Source organism: Thermobia domestica, chromosome 17 (genome assembly GCF_964235325.1).
Source record: "Thermobia domestica chromosome 17, izTheDome1.hap1.1, whole genome shotgun sequence".
Classification (NCBI taxonomy): Eukaryota; Metazoa; Arthropoda; class Insecta; order Zygentoma; family Lepismatidae; genus Thermobia; species Thermobia domestica.
This window is the reverse complement of record NC_137470.1, coordinates 20,513,468-20,526,734: the sequence shown is the minus strand read 5'-3', so window position 1 is coordinate 20,526,734 and position 13,267 is coordinate 20,513,468. Positions and strand designations below refer to the sequence as shown.

Sequence of the window (13,267 nt, the reverse complement as noted above, 5' to 3'; positions counted from 1 at the left end):
ATCTAATTTCAAAGCATAATCTAAATAATTCCAATGGAAATCGATCCGGCAATATTAATTTCGTGCAAGCAAAACAGCATGAAACTAATGTAAGTTCTAGTAAAATAGTTGTGTGCTACTATATCTTTCACACATCCTATAAGGTAGTTCCCATAGTAAATAAAAAATCCAATTAGTAAAATTCACGCTTAACTTGACCTAATACGTAATGTATCCCTTATTTTAAATACAAGTTGTATTAAGTTAGTTATTAAATTATTAAATTCTGCTCTCATATCTTAAATGTATATTCATTAATGTGGTAAATTTAACAAAAAATGCAGCGCTCTTTGTATACTAAATAGAAAAAGTAAGTACCTAACAAAACAAAAAAAAGTTTATCTCTGAAAAAATCCTCCCTCCAAGATACCTAAAATACAATTTCAGTTCCAAACATATTCGTTCTATGTATGTAATATCTATTCTTATACATATGCAACAAAAATGTAAACAGATCGGAATTAAGTTGGTAAACAAGTCTTCTACGCATTTTTCAAATTGTTTTTTCGTTGTTGCTAATTACATAACAGCCAGGATGCACACACACACACACACACACACACACACACACACACACACACTAAAAATTAAAATCTAAATGACACAATTCTAAAGTAAACTAAAATCATATGCTCTCCGTAATTAGCAATATAAATTATTAACTGAATTCTACACATCAGTGAGTTGTAACGTATAATTTCGCATTTAAATAATAGGTCATACAATTAAAGAAATCACATCTAAATGTTAGATATTAGTATTTCTATATACCGGTTTCACATACTAAATCACATGATCATATATTTATAGTAATTTACTACAGCATGCAAAAAGCTACCACTATCCCACCTATATATATCATGACGAATAGTGAATATTATAAGGAAATAACAATTCAGAGATTAATTTCCTATCCTATTTACGTAAAATAAATCTTATTATCATAATTCAAATAATAATAATAATAATAAGAAGAAGAAGAATTATAAGAATAATAATAAGAATAACATAACAATAATAAATCAAAATAAGCAGAAATTCCAATTCAAACTGTATTAATGCAAAATAATGTGCAAAAAAACAAAGTCCAAACATGCAAATACTATCAGGTATCTTACGATCAAATGCTATGTCAGCAACCAATATAAAACAAGTTGTGCTTGCGGTTGAAAGAGCGATATACAAGTACCAGCCAGGGACGGATCCAGGCGGGGTTATCTCCCCCCAAAAAAGAAGAAACGTTCTTATCTTATATATATAAATAAAACCCATCCCAAAGTTTGGAGCCCTTAGAGTAGCAGTATGTCAACACACGCGTCCCCAGAAGTCGGTCCTAGATCCGCCCCTGGTACCAGCATGAAAAGGTCAGCTTGTAAACATACCTAGTTCCGGATGGTATGTGTATGTTTAACATATATTACAAAAAATATTCACATTGCAATAATATATTTTTCTTATTTTATAAGAATTCTTCTTCAATAAGTAAGTGTCCAATATTTATACTTTTCATAAAATACATTATCAAATTTATATATTCATCTGATTAATTATTATTTAATTCATTTAGTAATAATCTGATCAAAACACTCAACCGAGGTTATAAGTATATCCTAAAAAACAGTTTTCAATTCCGCCATCGCAATATTTCTTCGATTTCGATTCGAGCAGCAAGTTCTACCACGTCATAAAGAAGATTAGCAACATCACTGAACCAGCGGGTAAGAACAAAGAATCAGGAGGATACGCGAATAAGCATACCATAGGACCGTCATAACGAGGTGGTAATCCCGACAAACGTCGGGGATCCGGACTTTCGCGAAAAGCGAGATTAATGATCTTTTCTTCCATTTTTTATAACTTCCCTAGAGATTAAATTAAACAAAATGCATTTAATTATTTGAACTTAAGGATCATTTAAATGCACTTGGTAACAAAAATTAAATTTTGCTCATTGGTTGGTAAAGAATTTAGCGCTGTTGTACTGCTACTTGGCTGTTTTCAAGCTCACAGAGATTATCACAAATATTATTTAAATGCTCTGTTGGACAATCTCTTTTCTTCACAGCCTTTCTGAAACAAGATGTACTGTGCACAAATTGAAACAATAAAATCAAAAGCAGAAAAACTACCAAAAGTAGAGAAAGTTGTGCAAAATACTCAAAATCAATACAATTTGTACTGTGATGGGATATCAGAAGTATACGCACATATTATGCTTCTCTCAATTTGAACCTTTCTTGAATGTTTGAATTGCAAATGTAAGAAGATGAATCCTGCAGTGGAAAGATAACTCATTTGATACTAAAATAAACAATTAAATCTCTTAAGGTTACCATGCATAAAGGTGTAAGAGGTTTAAGGTCTGAATCAATGGTGCCATTTCAGATTTTGCAACGTTAGGCGGGAGAGGGAGAAAGAGAGGGGTCCACAGACATGAGTTTTGCGTTTTTGAGTTTCGGTGGACGATTTGAAACACTTCCAGATAAAACTGTAGAAAAGCAATTTAAAATATTGTTTTTTATTTATTTTTTTAAAATTTATTTTAGTACACAGGATGGTTTTTCGTTTTTTCGGTGTGCAGAAATGAGAGATATTTATGCTACTTTCGAAACCGTACTGAGAACAAACATTTTGGATGGCAATGGTGGAATCGAGAAATTAATTACAACCTATTTTGATGATCTGAGTGATAATCTTATCAAAGAGAAACAAATTTAGAAGTGAATATAGCAGCTACTTTCTTGGAGCAGACCAAGTCACAGAAAATAAACGAAAATAAACGGCTTACAGTTCTTCTTAACGGAATTTGTAAATTGAAGTTACAATAATTGTGTTTCCTTAACTTTGCATTGCTCTCAAAATCTTCATTACCTTCCACGTGACTGCTCTTTCACGGCGAATGAGAGAGTTTAGTTAATTATGGTTAGATCAGAAGCCATTGAGATCAAAGAGCTCAAGATCTTTCTTTTTGTGTAATGTCATGGACAAATATGTTTAGAATAGTTCTAATAAATTTAGAATCCCTATATCACTATGGAAACTACAATTAGAAATGTTTCTAAGCGTGGGCACTTTCACCGTTAACAAAAGCAGTGCTTCAGAGAGCTCAAGTTTGAATTCGTGACCCTATGGACGGATATGTTTCAAGATATTTTCATCCAATTCAGTGTTCCCCAATTAATATAAAAAGCGCAATTACACATTTATGCAAGCAAGGGCAGTTTTTATGAGTGCCAATGTCATTATTTTTTTCGGGGGTCAAGGGAGAATAAATCATCGAGCACTCTCATACCAATAGAGCATACCAATTGAGAATACCAATAGAGCATTAACTATCTTCTAAACCAATGGTTGCCAAACTTGTGAATCTTCTGAGCTACCGTACCATTTTTATGTCGTACTGTGAGCTATCAATAAAAAGAACTACTAACTTTTTCAAAAAGCAAATCTTACACTTTTTTATTGCTTATAAACTTGCATTTCCAGTTTTAACCGACCTGAGCGTTAACGCGATCTACCGAAACTGTCCCTGCGAGCTTCTAGTAACTCGCGATCGACGATTTGGCGATCACTGTTCTAAAATGTACTTTCTCTTCATTTATTATTAGCTTCAACACTTGCAAGAATGGAAGATTCGGTGCTCCATCTACTGTTTCCCAAAAGTGTATAGCTTACAGTGTCATATTTGCTGAATGAAGATGCTATATTTAATTTTCATGTTTTCGGAAGAACGAAAATGCTGAATATTGCTTAGAAGAAATCAAAAGCAATGTATAAAAAACTTGACAACAAGATCCAATTTCTACAGTTGGTGCTAGTCTACTATGGAAGAAGGCTCAAAAGAATGAAACAACAAAGAATACTTCAGAAATAATAAATAAAATTATACCTCATGGAAGACCTAATGTGACTTGTATGGTGTATAATTCTTGGTATGTTCCTTTTCGAGTTACATCTCGTCATCACTGAATTATAGTTAATAATGTGATTGATATACCAAGGAAGAATAGGGAGGGGTCATATTGATGAAATCTTTTATTGAGGCCCGTAGTTGTAATTAAGGCCCCGAGGGCTCCGGTAAGTGGTCAAGGACTTTTATCAACAATATGGTAGGGGTGATTTTGTGGTGCTGACATAAGTAACTTCTCTTGCATATAGTGTAACTAGGACTGCAAATACATAGGATTGAATTACTGCAACAGCAGATTCTAGTATTAGTAGGGTAATTTGGCCAATTATTAATAATGAAAGCATGGAGAGGAATAAAGAAGGGCCCGTATTACCTAGTAATGTTAGCAGGAGATGACCTGCAATTATGTTTGCTATCAGTCGTACAGCTAGGGTTCCAGGCCGGATGATGTTACTGATTATTTCAATACATACTATGAATGGTATAAGAGGGGCCGGAGTTCCAGAAGGAACGAGGTGAGCGAATATGTGTTGGGTGTGATTAATTCAACCATAAATCATAAAACTTATTCAAAGAGGAAGAGCTAAGGTTAATGTAAAAGTTAAAAGACTAGAGCTGGTAAATACATATGGAAATAGACATATAAGGCTGTAGAAAAAGATGAAGGAGAATAGGAAAATAAATAGGAAGGATCTCCCTTGGTGGCTAGTAGGGCCGAGAATAGTTTTGAATTCCTTATGAAGAGTTAGGGTAATTTTATTTCATAAGATGCTTGATTGTCCAGGTAGAAATTGGAATAATTAGAAGTCCAATTACTGTTATAAGCCAATTGAATGATATGTATATAATTGAAGTAGAGGGGTCAAAGGTTGAAAAGAGGTTTGTTATCATTTTTAATTTATGGTTGTTTGTTGATGTTAGTGCTGTCTAAGACAGGATAGGGTGTGTCTGAATTAAAATATATAATAGATGCAAATAGGAGGTAGGATAAGGATAATATAATAAATAATATGAGCCATTTTAAAGTGGATATTTTAGGAATAGAAAAATACTATTGAATAATAATTTAAGCTTGATATGCTTATGTTATAATTTAACTATTTTTTCCCATTGGAAGTATTTGTTATTTTACTATCTTTTGGTTTAAGAAACCATTGCTTACTTTCAGCAATCCAATGAAAGTTCTTGCATCATTTTTGTTATTCAGTTAATAAATACTGAATGAGGGCAGGCCTCAACGACAATTGGTATAAAGCTGTGATTGCTCCACAGATTTCTGAGCATTGACCAAAGAATAGTCTTGTACGTGTAATATTAGCTGCTACTTTATTCAAACGTCCTGGTGTAGCATCTGCCTTAACTCCAAGGCCCATGAGTGAATGACGTCTGCAGCGGCAATTAGGATACGAATGTCAATATTAATTGGTAATACAATACGATCAACTACGTCTAGTAGACGAAATGAATTGGGATTTATTTCATTGATAGGAATTATATAAGAATCCAACTCTGTTAAGGAGAAGTCAGAATATTCACAGCTTCAGTATAGTCCAGGTGCATTTTTAAGTCCGTGGGATTTGGAATGAAGGGATGTTACGGGTAGGTGGAATATCTTTATTAGGAGGTACCTAATCATGTGGTACCAGGTGGCAAGTCGAAAACCGCCACGTATATTTATGTTTTGTCTAAAATCTTGACTGAGTTGTTATATCCATTAAAGGACGAAGGGGTTCAATGGTACATGGATGAACTCATATGTAAAAGTCCAGATGTTGAATCACATAAGGAATTATTGGAAAAAGTGTTCAGATTACTTGAAGAAAAAGGTTTAACTTTGTCAACTAAGAAATGTACTTTCTTTTCCAATAAAATTTCTTACTTAGGTTATATTATAGAAAATGGGAAAATGTATATGGATCCTTCAAGGTTAGAGGTCATAAGAAAACTACCTGCACCAAAAACAAAAAAATGGTTTAATATCTTTGTGTTGTTTCTTACAATATTATGCTAAGTTTGTACCATAATTTCATGAAGTCATGGAACCAATTGAACGTTTACGTGGGGCTTCAGCAGAATTTGTCTGGGGAGTGGAACAGCAGAAAGCTCTCGACGATGTAAAAAGAGTTATTTGTCAACCATGTTATGTTGAAACTTTCAGATTTAAGTAAGAAATTTATAGTCATTACTGAGAGCTCTCTCAAGAGTTTAGGCGGGGTCCTCCAACAGTACGATGAGAATAATAACTTAGTTCCCGTTGCATTCTACAGTCGGAGTTTAAAGAAACACGACTTTAACAAACCTATTTATTTATTGGAAATGTTAGCTGCAATTGAAACAATGGAACCTTTCAGTACCTACTTACATAATCCTTTCGAACTTAGGATGGATCATTCTGGTTTAGTATATGCTATGAGAAATATGAGGAGGGTTAAGCGATATGGATCGCTATTGTATAGACTTTTTGCGTTTAATTTTGAAGTAAAATCTATAGCCTCCAATATGAATATTTCAGCAGATTTCATATCTAGATTATACGATCATAACAATTTTGAGGAAATGGAAACCGAACCATCCCATGCGGAACAGGTTAATAATTATTGCTTAATTAACATCTGTAACATGCCTTATGCTAATGATTCCATAAAAGAACATCAACTCAAAGATCCAGAGTTAGCTAATATTATAAAAGATATAAGAGCTAGGAAAGAGGTTGAAGGTTATAAAATAATCCAAGGAATTCTTTGTAAAAAGACCAAGGCAATTAGGAATCCCTATAAGGTTTGTTTACCGAAGGAGTTAGTTCCCAGCATTATTGAATTCTTTCATACAGAAATTTTACCAGGTTCTCATGCTAGCATTAATAAGACAATAGCTAAGATCTGTGCTAGATTTACTTGGAGAGGTATCCTAGAAGACATAAGAGAATACGTATCTACTTGCGTAGATTGTCAATTAAATAAAAGTGATAACAGAAAACAATCTGGTACATTAATCTCTCAGTATGAGAACATTGTAAATGGACTCTGGGCTGTAGACTTGCTAGGTCATTTGGTAGAGAGTAAGTCGGGACGATACTGTCTAATAGTAGTAGACTCCTTTTCAAAAAGAGTATTCTTAGAACCGATAAAAGTCTTATCTACACAAAGTGTAATTAATAAATTGTATAAATTGATGCGTAGAAATGGTTTTATATTCAGTATATGTCATGACAATCACTCAATCTTCACCTCAGCGAAGTTTAAAGACTTTGTATATGCTAACGGGATTAAAGATATTAGTATCTCACCATATCACGCGGCATCTAATCCCAGTGAAAGATACGTGGCTACAATTAAAAGTTCGTTAAGAATATATTTTGGTAATAAACAGAGTTCGTGGGACAAAGGACTATGGGAAATAAAATTTTCCGTTAATAATGCGGTCCACGAAGAAACTAAATGTAGTCCCATGGACTTAGTTTTCAATTATAACGTTTGCAATCCTCTAGATGTTAAGTGGAAAATAAGTACTATGAGTTTAACTCAAAAGGATCCAAACTTATGGAATAGAGCATTAGAAAATCTAGATAAAGCCTGGAAACGTAAAAAGAAATTGTATGATCAAAGACGAGTTGAAACAGACTATAGGATTGGCGATAAAGTATTAATTAAGTCACAGGTTTTGTCTTCACTGAAAGAAAAGAGAACTAAATCAATATGTGCAAAATGGCTTGGGCCCTATCAGATTGAGAGTTTCTTAGGTAGAAATACTATTAGAGTTGTAAACGTTAATAATCCTAGGGACATACGAAAAAGCCACGTGAGTTTAACTAAAAAGTACAGAGAGCCTAGAAATTAAATTCATAATTAAAGGTCGAAATGAATATCTTAATATAGTTAAATTAATTAAATGAAAAGTTGCCTCAACTTTTTAATGCCAACTTTTTAATGGCGATATTTGTTGCGTGTGATAAGTTTTATCACGCTTAATTCTGGATAAAAAAAGTGAGAAAATGATAGAAATCATGTTATACTAGAGGTTATGTTAAACTTCCGAACACTCGGCATATGCAGCGCCTCTAGAGGAAAACTTTAGAACTACTGAGTTTCGAATGAGCTGCGGGGTACCTAAGCGGCCATTCAGAACGAAATGTAGAACTGGGTGATTTAATATCAAGTTCAAGTGATTTAATATCAGAGTTGGCTAAAAGTGTTAAAGTTCTCATAAAGTTAATCAAGTGTTATATAATATTATAATTTATATAAATCTGTAATTGGTGTCCAATTGTGTGATAATTTGATGGAATTCAGAGGCTATATTGTGAAATACTCCTCCTGGCTGGTATTTAACAAGGCATTATAGTGACATTGTCTAATGGTGAGTGTTATACTTTTTCAATTTAAATACTAGTAATTTATTCAATTTATCACATTGTGAAATATATTTAATTGTTCTAAAATCTATATGAATCAAAGGAGGAATTCAATAAGGAATTAATTATCAACGAGTTATTTATATTATTGAAGTAATCAAGTAGTGTCAGTTAATGTATCCTTGTGACCTACTTGAACACGTGTTGGCTTGTATGAACGGATATTGTACTTATAGATATTTCGTAACTGTTAAAATTTTCTTCGATTGTTTCAATATTTAATCTGTATTTTCGAAAACTTTTTATAGTTCATTATTTTTGTTTTTCCTAAATAAAATAATAAAAGATAATTTACTGATTTTCCGTTTAAAAGAACCTGATATTGAATTACCTATAAAACGGTATATTTCTAGTGCAGTCCGTAAGTGTATTATTAATATAATTGTATTTAATGTTAAATTTATACAGATTCATAATCTTTAGCCAGAGATTTGATAATACAGCAGTTAATTTCTTATGATAGAGAAAATAGATCTAACAACTCTAACCCCTCAAATACTTTATATAGTTGTCCTGGATCTAATATCCAGCGGCCCAGAACGGCGTCCATCGAGGCACCTTACACGCTTAAGTAGCTAAAGTAATAAATCACATTTATCATTGCTGTCGTAAGAATGCGTGAGACTAGCGTGTGATATATGTTTATTTTTAAAATCTGAAATTAACTATATTTTTGTGTAAACAACAATTTAAATAGTAAATGCCCGTTACCTACTTGACTAGCGTTTAAGTAGCTAAAGTAATAATTCACATTTCACGTTGCTGTCGTAAGAATGCGTGAGAGGATCCTGTGATATGTTTTAATTTTTATATCAGAAATTAATTATGATTTGTGTAAAAGCGATTAAAGGGACAACAACAATTTAAATACTCAATGTATGTTACCTATTTGATTGTTGCTTAAGACGCAAAATAAATAAATCACATTTCACATTGCTATCGCAAGAATGTGTGAGAGGAGCGTATGATATGTGTTTATTTTTATATCTGAAATTAACTATATCTTTGTGTAAACAACAATTTAAATACTAAATGTCTGTTACCTATTTCACTAGCGCATAAGTAGCTAAGTTAATAAATCACATTTCTCATTGCTCTCGTAAGAATGCGTGAGAGGATCGTGTGATATGTGCTTATTTTTATATCTGAAGTTAAGTGTGTTTTGTGTAAAAACGAATAAAGGGACAACAACAATTTAAACAATCAGTGTATGTTACATATTTGATTAGCGCTTAAGTAGCTAAATAATAAATCACATTTCTCATTGCTGTCGTAAGAATGCGTGAGGGGAGCTTGTGATATGTGTTTATTTTTAATATCTGAAATGAACTATATTTTTTGTAACAAACGATTAAAATTAAAACAATTTAAATAATCAATGTCTATTACCTATTTGACTAGCGCTTAAGTAGCTAAAGTAATAAATCACATTCCATATTGCTATTATAAGAATGCGTGAGAGGAGCGTGTGATATGTGTTTATTTTTTATATCTGAAATTAACTATATTTTTGTGTAAACAACAATATAGATACTAAATGTCTGTTACCTATTTGACTAGAGCTGAAGTACCTAAAGTAATAAATCACATTTCTAATTGCTGTCGTCAGGATGCGTGAGAAGAGCATGTGATATGTATTTATTTTTAATATCTGAAGTTAACAATTTTTTTAAACCAACGATTAAAGGAAAATAACAATTTAAATACTCAAAGTGCTACATATTAGACATATTAGACTTTGAATCTTTACTGAGGAACCAGAGCCTTGTAGATGTCACCTTGGCTGCTGAGGGACGAGAGATCAAAGCCCATAAGGCGGTTTTATCTGCTTGCAGTCCTTATTTTGAGGAACTACTTTCTAACTATGGAAACGGATATCCTATAATAATTTTGAAAATGTGCCGTATAGTGAACTAGAAGCACTTCTTAATTACATGTACCTGGGCGAAGTGACTGTATCCGGGAATGAATTTCCTTCATTAATGAAAACAGGTACGCAGTTGAAAGTGAGAGGTTTAACAGGGGATGCATACAAGATTAAAGAGGGTAAGGACGTATTCGAAGAGGATCATTCAGAAGTAGCGAGTTCAAAGAAGTTAAAAAGTACTCGGCATCGTTCCAAAGCTGATTCTTCTGTGAAAACGAAGGATAATGTTGAACAGGACCAAGCAAGTGTTTCTAACGTACAAAGCAGTGCACCTAATGACAGCTTAGATTTGGGAAGTGAAGAAGAATGTACGTCTGACAGTGAACAGATACGCGAGAAAGTTTTACAGTCCCTCATCTCGAAATCATCAGAGAAACAACATCCTGGAAAAAGAAGTCGTGAAAAGTCTGATTCAGAAGTCGACGGGACAAAGAAAAGTCGACAAGAGGAAGAAAGCTTTTCGGATGCGGACCATGAGGCACCAAAGCCCTCTGAGGAACCGGCTGGTCCAAGCAGCATGGGTACTCCAAGTGACTATCAAACAGAAGAATCGTCACTGCAGATAGAAAACACTGAAGTTGTTAATGTGAAAGAAGAACTGGACACTGATCGCTTTATGTCAGAAGTGGATGATGACCCACTTGATTTTGGAGCTCTGATTAGTGAGAGTGAACTCGACAAGGAATCGTCACTTCCAGCTTCCTCCCAACCCCAGTCGAGTAAAGCGACTCCGCCGGAAGACGCAGCAGCAAGAGTACTACTGAAGATAAAAGAAGGATCTGAAAAGAAAACAGTTCTACCAGAAGCCAATGGAAGTAGTGTCGTAGAGGATAATTTACCAATATCAGAAAATGTGTCATCTCTTGTTCATGCAGTGCTTAAAGAATCAACTTCAGAAACAGCATAAGAATCATCCAATAAACGAAAAACACCGTGGCCTTCTGTATGGTCATTGGAACAGTGGAAACAATTTAAACTGAAAAACAATTGGTTAATTGCACAAGAAGGGAAATTAGGTTGCTATGTTGGTAGAGCCGTACGGTCGTTGGGAATACCAATGAAAGAGCAAGGAGTGAGATTAAGCTCTGAATGGTCTTCATGCTCTGTTACACATTATGGTTCCTGTCGGAATAAGCAGTTAGGTCGTTTACGTAAAGAGGTCCATGAACATCGAGATTCCAGAGCCCACAAAAATGCTGAAGCCATTGCATTAAAGAACCTGCAAACAGATGCCATATGCACCATGTAAAAAAGTGAAAATGCAGAACCAGTTACAACAGAAAATATCTTCAGAACAGTATATTGTGTTATCAAACAACGTCAGTCATTATCTTTGCATGAATCGCTTGTTAGTTTACAGAAGCTCAATGGCGTTTCGGTGGGACTTACCCTTCACTCTGCGTTTTCAGCTAAAGCCATCATGAACTACATTGGAGTGGAAATGAGGAAAAAGTTATGTTCAGAATTAATCAGGAAAAAGGTTAATTTTGCTGTTGTTTTGGATAAGATTGAAGAAATGTCTTCGCGTGTTGTTTTGTGTGTACATCTCCGCGCTTCTATAAGAGGTGAAGATCCTCAGCAATTCTTCCTGGATTTAATAGAAGCAGAGAAGCATACAGCGGTATCTGGTTTTAGTGCTTTAGTGGAATGCCTGGAAAGAAATGGTATGGAGAAGGAGTTTTTAAACCAGCATTGGATATGTATTCCTTTTAACGGTGCCGATACTAAATTTGGTAGGGATTCTCGAATAGCGGAATTGCTGTGCCACACATTTCCAAACCTCATTGCATGGTATTGTCTTTCGCATCGTTTAGAACAGATTGTTGGAGAATGTTTACAGAATATGACTGAAGGCATGCAGTGTTTCCATTTCATTAAATCATTACACTCTATGTACAATGATTCTCCTAAAATGTTTAAAGAACTTGAAGAATGCGCTCCAAATGTGTGTAATGCATTAAAATTTGTTGGATCCTTGTTGGATATTCGATGGGTTACCAGCACCTTCAATATAGCACAAGCATTATGGCAAGAGTATGATGCAATAGGATATTATTGCCAGAAGGTATCTGTAAATACTTCAAGAGGAAAAAGAGAGCCTGAAATGGCTCAGAATTTGTTGTCTAGTTACATGCGCAGTCCACAATTTCTTTGTAACTTTGCAATTTTGTGCGATATTCTGGAACATATAAATATATATGCAACATCGACTTAGTGAACAATAAGTTGTTTCTCCCTTTGGAAGGTGCTTATGTTCCATTAAACTTTACTTTAAACACCCTCCCCCCTAATTTGAAAACAGAAACTCGTCCGAGTGATTTATTTTGCAGTGAAGCGGTCGGAAACTTTTCCAAGCTATTCTTGCTTGAGTCGGACACTGATGGACAGTCAACCAGTCAGAAAATGGTATCAGAGATAGAGGGGCATCTCAGTGGTCAAGTTCATGGGTTTTGCAGTGTTGGCAGTGCAGTTGATCCTTCTATTGAAAGCAGTTCTAATACCCATATGGAGCAAATGGCTTGTCCGTTGAGAGTGAATCCAGATGTACTTGAGTCAAACCCAGACTTACAAGGGTACGTTGATGAGATTTATAATAAATGTCCTAATGTTTTTGCATCGCAGGTTGGAAAAATAAAAGATTTTGATTATAAAATACAGCTTAACGACTACACTCCTATACGTAAGAAAGCTTATCCATTATCTCGGAGTTCGCAAAAAGAAATGGATAAAATTTTAGATGAAATGTTAGAAGCAGATTTAATTCAGCCCAGCAATAGCGACTATGCTTTTCCATGCTTCCTGGTGAACAATAATGACGGATCCAAGAGGTTAATTGTTAATTATTCAGATCTTAATCGTCATTTGTATTTGAATACCCAGTTCTCTCCTAGGATTGAATATATATTGGCAGAATTATCAGATGGAAAAGTATTTAGTCATCTGGATATTTTAAAGGCTTATTTAACAATTCCTTTAACAA

At 34.1% G+C, this 13,267-nt stretch overlaps 1 protein-coding gene across 1 annotated transcript; it reads left to right on the top strand.

Annotated features, from left to right (window-relative positions):
- Nucleotides 1–11,707: 11,707 nt before the first annotated feature.
- LOC145673950 (E3 SUMO-protein ligase KIAA1586-like) lies at nucleotides 11,708–12,502 on the top strand. Its single transcript, XM_081743767.1, has one exon. It carries the CDS (start codon nucleotides 11,708–11,710, stop codon nucleotides 12,500–12,502), a length of 795 nt encoding a protein of 264 aa, XP_081599893.1.
- The last annotated feature ends 765 nt before the right edge of the window (nucleotides 12,503–13,267 follow it).